The sequence below is a fragment of the Scyliorhinus canicula genome, chromosome 13 (genome assembly GCF_902713615.1).
Source record: "Scyliorhinus canicula chromosome 13, sScyCan1.1, whole genome shotgun sequence".
NCBI lineage: Eukaryota > Metazoa > Chordata > Chondrichthyes > Carcharhiniformes > Scyliorhinidae > Scyliorhinus > Scyliorhinus canicula.
In genome coordinates, this window is record NC_052158.1 from 48,077,579 (window position 1) to 48,085,728 (window position 8,150).

The window sequence follows — 8,150 nt, forward strand, 5'->3', positions numbered from 1 at the left end:
CAGCTGGAAGCCTGCAGATCCAGTACTGAGCAAGAGGCCATTGTTCCCTGATCCGGCGGGTTCCCTTATCCAGATAAGTATTGGCCTATTAGTGGTAGGAATAGTTTAGTCTTTTAGTATTATATGCATGAGTAGCGAATAACTGTGTATTAATAAACTTGTCTTGTTTTGAACCTTACTAATTGGTGTATTGAGTCATTGATCTGAACTTGAACTTGAGCCTCGTGGTGGTATCATAAGGATACCTGGCGACTCTAGAGCTAAGTAATAAAACAGAGCCAGAACGAGCAACAATAAATTTGGAATTGCTGCTTGAACAAACTGCAGTTTACATTTAGGTTACCGGTGATCCTTAGATGTCGAGGAGCTTGAGCTTTATCCATCGATCCTGGATTCGTCGAAGTTCTGCCGGTTCAGGTACATGCTTCGCAAGTTGAATAGCTTCTTAGTTTTTCTTTTTCTAATCTTACTAAATTATGCTAGCTAGTTTCTGTAGCCAATCACCTGGATTATATGGTGCCATGTTATATTAGTCTTCGGTAATATATCATTACTCTTTGCTTCGCAATCCAGAATGGTCTGATAGTGTGATTATAAATAAACCATCAATCTCTAACTTAAAGCAAAACTGATTTATTGAATAACGATTGATTTAATATTGCGTTTGCACACTCCACAGATCTATAACTAGTAATCAAGTAATCTTTATTTAAGTAATAACTGATTTAAACTACACGTTCTGCTTCTAGCTATTCTTAACTATGCTGTGATCTATCTATCTCTCTTACTGTCTGGAAGTACAAGACCCAAGATCCCCCGAGTTCTTATATTTATAGTGGGAACTAGTGGTTTCCTCTAGTGGTTGTGTTACACTGAGATGTAATAATTAACCCTTTACTTGTCTACATATACAGATCATTACGCTTGCAACCCCAAAACATGTGATCTTGATTCGCCGGCCCCTGTCAGTAGTGATCTCTGTATGTGCATGTACATGAGGGGTTAATGTGTAATCAGTAACACCACATGATCACTAGAGGGCCGGACCAACAGGTACATAAAAGAAACCACATTGGGTCTCTCTCTCTCTCTCTCTCTCTCTTTTGGGTGTACTATGTTGGTCAGTATTAGATTAGTTCAGATGGTTAGTGGAGTTACATATAGTTACTGTAGTTAGATCTTGTTAACCTTATCACTAATATCAATGTTAAAGTAAAGAACTCACAATTATTGTTATAGTTACTCAATAAACCTTTTGTTACTACTGGACGAGTTTGAGTCTTCTTCATCGAGATTCAGAAGACCTCGTCAGTAACCAAGGTTTGAGTAACACAAATTATACTCTGTAGTATATCAAGATAATACAGGAGCGTAATAAAAGATTGTTGTTATGCTGTCCTCTCGTGAGATGTGATAATTAACCCTTCTCTTGTCTACATATACATATCATTACACTTGCAACCCCAAAACATGTGATCTTGATTCGCGGTCCCTGTCCACACTTCTCACACCCATCCATTACCCCGAGAAGAAACCCACTCACTCAAGTCATGTGTACCCTGTGCACTACTTTAAACTGAATCAAGCTCATTCCGAGGAGCGAGTTCACTCGCCGCATTGCCTCACACCTCAGAGGTTTGGAAACGGTATAATGCTTCATCACACACCTCACATGTGAATGGTTTCTCCCCTGTGTGGGTGCGTTGGTGTACAGGGAGGGTGCCTGATTGGGAGAATTATTTCTCACACACCTCACACTTGAAGGGTTTCTCTCCCATGTGAATGTGGTCATGCTTCCGGAGGCTCCATGGCATTGAGAAGGATTTGTTGCACATATTGCACACAAATGGTTTGTCCCCAGTATGACTGTGTCGGTGAAACACCAATGAGGCCAGTTTGGTGAAGATTTGGTCACACACCTCGCACTGGGACGGCGTCTCCGCAGTGTGAACATGTCGGTGAAACACGGGCACTGATTTCTGTGTGAAAACTCGGTCACACACCTCACACTTGAATGGTTTCTCTGGTATGGGGCTGTCTTTGTGTTAAAGGTGGTAGGACAGACCTACCTCGTCTGCTTGGAGATATTATGATCGTGCAGAATGAAAAAGCAGAGCTGGGGGCGGTGAGGAGGTTAAACGGCTGCGACTCTGGTTCCGGCCGCCCAGGGCTGAGATTTACAGGTGCGCACCTCCAAGTCCACGTGACAGCCGGTCGGGCTCGCGCTTCCTCATTGCAACTGCCGAGAGCTGGCAGCAACAGCCACTGCACGCGGAGAACTGCAACTCCCACCAGGCACCGCGGGTTTGGCGCGCGCGCGCGCGCTCTCTCTCTCTCTCCCTCCCCCGCCGATCCATTTTGCCGCACTTCTCTGCGAAGGATCTCCCGGACGATATGCAGCATGGGTAATGTAGTTCCGACAAGGTGAGAGTGTCTCGAAAGCGGCTGCGCAGGACTGGGCGGAGAACGGAGTCAGTAGAGCCCCACCCCTTCTTTTAAATTGGTTGTGCAGAGTGATTGACATGGTCTCTGGCTGTTGATGGTGTTTTTTGGAAGCGTTTCCCTTCTGATTTACAGGCTGAGTTTTGTTGATGGGTCATTGCTGAATATGAGAAGGTGAGGTGGAATTATGTGGGCGGGGCAGGGGCACAGTTATTGTAATGTCTTCTTTAAAGATTTCACCTGACGGCCTCGGCCTTTCCCGAAGCCTGGGCTTGGATTTGATAGTTTTGCCCAGTGCTGTGTCTGAGAGCTGAATTTGGGGTGTGCAGTCTGAGTGAGTGCAGTGTGTCTAATTTCCCAGGATAACCCTTCAATCAGCGACACTGAAGAAATGTTTTTCTTAGCTTCCAGCACTTCCTGCCCAGTGTGTTTTGTTCACATCATTTGGGAAAACAAGTGGAGAAATTTCAAAATCTCTGTTGAATCAAATTTCTCCTGTGTTTTATATTAAACAGATAGTAAAAGTTTAAACTAATCTTTGTCAGCACGAGACAAGCTCACAGTGAATTCATAGGAATGGTGCAAAGCTGGACCTAAGTCTGGAGAATGAAGCCAGACAGGTGGTTGATGTGATGGTGGGAGAGCATTTTAGTGATAGCAAGCACAATATGATGCAATTTGTAATTGAAGGTTGTTATGGACAAGGAAATAGACAAATTGCAGAGAAAGGTCTTGGATTGGAGGAGAGCGGCCTTCTATAAAATAAGGCAGAATCTAGTCAAAGTAGATTGGTGGGGAGATCTACAGAAGAGCAGTAGGGGCTGATCAAAGAGGAAATGGGGAGGGTACAGGCCCAACATGTTCCCGCTAGGGTAATAGGAAGGAGTAACAAGCCCAGAGAACAAGCGATGACCAGAGATATTCAGAATACAATGAGAAGGAATACAATGACTTTTAATAAATACAAGGGGAGCAAATAAATAGAGGCAATAGTGGAGCACAGAAAATGCAAGATAAAGCTTAAGAACACAGTTAGGAGAGCAAAGAGGCGATATGAGAAATCTTGCTGGTAAAAGTAGGAAAATCCCCAAATATTCTATAAATGGAAGATAACTAGGGAAAAAGTAGGGGCCATTAGAGACCAGGGGGGAATCTGTGGGTGGATCCAGAGGACACTGGTGGGGTGTTAAATGAATATTTCACATCTGACTTTACCAAAGAGAATGAGGAGGCAGATACAGAACTCGGTGAGGGAGACAGGTTATTGAGCAAGTTGCCACAGGGAGGGACACGATATTGGAGGTGTTGGCGAGCTTAAAAGTAGACAAATCTCCAGGTCCTGATACAACTGGGTCCCAGATTGCTGTGAGAAACGAGGGAAGAGATTGTAGGGGCCCTGATCCATATTTTTAATTCTTCTCTGGCCACGGGAGAGGTGTCAGAAGACGTGGTCCCACTATTTAAGAAAGGTTGCAGGGATAAACCAGGGATCTACACTTGGAGAGGCAAGGTTTGATCAGGAATTATCAGCATAGCTTTGTCAGAGGGAGATCATGCCTAACAAATTTGATTGAATGTTTTGAGCATGTGACTAAGTGTGTAGTTGAGGATAGTGCAGTTGATGTTGTTTACATTGATTTCAGCAAAGCATTTGACGAGGTCCCACAATGGAGGCTTATAAAGAAGGCAAATGCACATGGGATACAGGGTAACTTGATAACGTGCATTCAAAGCTGGCTGAGCTGTAGGAATCAGAGGGTGATGACAGACAGCTGCTTTAGTGACTGGAAGCCAGTGTCCAGTGGCATAGCACAGGGATCTGGGATGGGTCCTCCATTATTCATCATTTATATAAATGACTTGGATGTGGGGGGGGGGGGGGTAGGGTCACTAAGTTTGCGGATGACACAAAGATAGGCCGGGTGGTTAACAGTGAGGCTGAGAGGCGTGGGTTACAGGAAGATATCAACGGGATGGTCAAATGGACAGAAACGTGGCAAATGGAATTTAATCCTGGAAAGTGTGAGGTGTTACACTTTGGAAGGAGCAATTTGACAAGGAAATATTCAATGAATGGCACCACACTGGGAAGTCATGAGGAACAAAAGACCTTGGCGTGTTTGTAAATATATCTCTGAAGGTAGAAGGGCAGGTTAATAAGTGGTGAAAAAGGTATATGGTACAAAAACAAGGAAGTCATGTTGCAGTTATATAGAACATTGGTGAATCCACAGCTGGAGTACTGTGTGCAATTCTGGTCGCCACATAATAGGAAGGATGTGATTATAGTGGAGCAAGTAAAGAGGGGTTTTACCAGGATGTTACCTGGGAAGGAACATTTAAGTTCTGAAGAGAGACTGAATAGGCTTGCTGAAACAGAGAAGACTGAGGGGTGGCCTGATCAAGGTATACAGAATTATGAGGGGCATGGACACGGTGGCATTTCCACTTAATTGAAGGGTCAGTTATGAGGGGACACAATTTCAAGGTGAGGGGTGTGAGGTTCAGGGGGGATTTGAGGAAAACCTTTTTACCCAGACATTGGTGACAGTCTGGAACGCCCTGCCTGGGAGGGTAGTAGAGGCGGGTTGCCTCACATCCTTTAAAAAGTACCTGGATGAGTACTTGGCATGCCTTAACATTCGAGGCTATGGGCCAAGTGCTGGCAAATAGGATTAGAATTGGCAGATCAGGTGCCTTTCATGCGGCGGTGCAGACTCGATGGGCTAAATGGCCTTTCTGCACTGTATTTTTCTATGATAGCTCATTTTACATTCCACCCAAAGTTTTATTTGTCCTCACGTGACTGGGAAGATGGGGTCTGGGTGGAGTAAAGCCAGTAGAAATGCTGTCTGCTGCTGGTCACAATCCAGTGTCCTGCTGGAAAAAGAGGGCATGCGACAGTAAAGTGGGGAAAAGGAAAGGACTTGTATTTGAAACCCTGCACAGGGGAACAGCAGACTATCGAACAGCCTCAAGCTGATATGTCAGCAAAGGAGGAGAGGGAGTTGGAGGAAATCATGTTTCCTTTTCCTGTTTTACAGAAGGATTGCACCATACTACACCAGACAATACAGAGAGGATAGACACCGCAGACAGATCCTGACCATCACCCAAAGAAACAACTGCAGAACTGTGGAAAGACATCCGGAGCCTTCACAGTATTGCTCAACAAGGAAAAGATTGTGCAGTGGAGTCAGTCAGGTTGAGCGAGCTTTGATACATCATCAGATCTGAACCTTGTGGAACCTTCCATCAAAACCAACCCTTCTGGAGTTTCAGCTGTGAGGATCAGTCAGGGTGAGGCTGGGAAGGAATGAGAGGGGCTCCAAGTGTTATGAGAGCTTCAATCATTCATCAAACCTCGTGAGCCACTGACTCATTCCGACAGGTGAAAGGCTGTTTGTGTCTGAAAAGAGCTCCAAGGGCTCAAAATATCTCCTACCACACAGGCGCATCACTTATTCCACCTATAAAAAAAAAAACAGCAGGAACATGAAATCGAAGCAATTCAGGTGTGAGGTATGTGACAAATCATTCTCGTGGTCATCACGTCTCCTGAGACATCAGTGGATTCACACAGGGGAGAAACCATTCAAGTGTGAGGTGTGTGACAAATCATTCTCTGAGTCATCACGTCTCCTGAGACATCAGTGGATTCACACAGGGGAGAAACCATTCAAGTGTGAGGTGTGTGACAAGTCATTTGCCAGACCATGCAACCTCCTCGAGCACCAGCGCGTCCACACAGGAGAGAAGCCATTCAATTGTGAGGTGTGTGACAAATCATTCTCACAGTCATCGAGCCTTCTGTACCATCAGAGGATTCACACTGGAGAGAAACCATTTGCGTGCGAGATGTGCGACAAATCATTCTCCTTATCATCAGTACTTCGCTCACACCAACGTATTCACACAGGGGAGAAACCATTCAATTGTAAGGTATGTGACAAATCATTCTCCCAGTCATCCACCCTCCTGCAGCATCAGAGGGTTCACACCGGGGAGAAACCATTCACATGTGAGGTGTGTGGTAAATCCTTCTCATCATCATCAGTACTTCGCTCACACCAATTCATTCACACAGGGGAGAAACCATTCAAGTGTGAGGTGTGCGACAAATCATTCTCATCATCATCAGACCTTCGCTCACACGAGCGCATTCACACAGGGGAGAAACCATTCACATGTGTGGTGTGTGACAAATCATTCTCATCATCATCAGTACTTCGCTCACATGAACGCATTCACACAGGGGAGAAACCATTCATGTGTGTAGTTTGTGACAAATCATTTGCCAGATCAGGAAACCTTCGCGAGCACCAGCGCATTCACACAGGAGAGAAGCCATTCACGTGTGAGGTGTGTGACAAATCATTCTCGCAGTCATCGAGCCTCCTGCAGCATCAGAGGATTCACACAAGGGAGAAATCGTTCACGTGTGAGGTGTGTGACAAATCATTCTCAGATTCATCAAAACTCCACCTCCATCAGACGATCCATACAGTAGAGTAACCCTTCAAACCTGAGGTTTGTGATTGTCATTCTGACATCTTGGAACACCAGTGTATTCACACAGGAGAGAAACTCTTCAGGTGCAATTTTTGTGACAAGACTTCCATTCACTCCTCCAATCGCCTGAAGCACCAGCGGATCCCCACTGATGGGAAACCATTCAGGTGTAATGTGTGTGACAAAACATTGGCACAGTCAGTGTATCTCTGAGTCCATTAACACACTCACACAGGGGAGAAACTCTATCGATATGAGTTCTGTAATGAAGTCTTCACCCAATTTTTACATCTCCTGGAACATCAGTGAACCCACACAGTGATGACTGAAACCAAGTTCAAGCAAAGTAGTTATCAGTATGTAAACCTCTAAGCAAGCTCTCTGCAAAGGGAGTTCAGTGGTATTGGGCTCAGAACAAGCAGCAGCTTTCACTCGCATCAAGCTACTAGTGACGACAATGCCAGTGCCGAGGTACTATATGATGTCAATCGGGGTGGCAAAGCGGTAAGCACTGTTGCCTCTAGCGCCAGAGACCCGGGTTCAATTCCGGCTTCGGGTGACTGTGGAGTGTGCACTTTCTCCGCATGCCAGTGTGGGTTTCCTCCGGGTGCTCCAGTTTCCTCTCAGTCCAAAGATGTGCAGGTTAGGTGGATTGGCCATGCTAAATTGTCCCTTAGTGTTCAAAGGTTAGGTAGGGTTAGATGAACAGGATGGGGATTGGGCCTTGGTAGGGTGCTCTTTCAGAGGATCGATGCAGACTTGATCGGCTGAATGGCCTCCCGCATTGTAGGGATTCTATGAAATCCTGCAGTGAAACACGACTTGGAGCAACTCTCATGAAGCAAGGACAACCAGTTGTCTTTCTCAAACCACTTCTATCTGCTCCAAAGTGTTTACAAAGGATGTTACTTCATTTGCAGATATCACTTTGAAGTGAAGTACAAGCAAGGGAAGCAGATGCAAATAGTCAACGTGCTGTCGAGTGCTGCATTCCCGGTGCAGAGTGTGAAATCTTCCAGATTTCGGCAATAAGCAACAGTGCAACATGCTCTGAAATCATCAACCCAGCAGAGACACTATCTGAAAGACCAGCGTCTTGTTTAGATCAGGCAAACTCCACAACGCGATGCAACTCTTCGAATGTTACAGGAAGTTGTAATGAAAGGATGGCCTGAAACCATGAAGGACACACCTGT

The 8,150-nt window shown here is 45.3% G+C and overlaps 1 protein-coding gene across 1 annotated transcript; it reads left to right on the forward strand.

Moving 5' to 3' along the window:
- Positions 1-2,481: 2,481 nt before the first annotated feature.
- On the forward strand, positions 2,482-7,580 carry LOC119976684 (zinc finger protein 271-like). The gene is made up of 2 exons (XM_038817383.1): positions 2,482-2,616; positions 5,487-7,580. Exon 2 carries the CDS (start codon positions 5,938-5,940, stop codon positions 6,955-6,957), a length of 1,020 nt encoding a protein of 339 aa, XP_038673311.1. The 5' UTR covers positions 2,482-2,616; positions 5,487-5,937; the 3' UTR covers positions 6,958-7,580.
- Positions 7,581-8,150: the final 570 nt, after the last annotated feature.

What these genes read in the sequence shown, in the direction of transcription:
- LOC119976684 (XM_038817383.1), top strand. Translation starts at nt 5,938, where the DNA reads ATGAAATCGAAGCAATTCAGGTGTGAGGTATGTGACAAATCATTCTCG.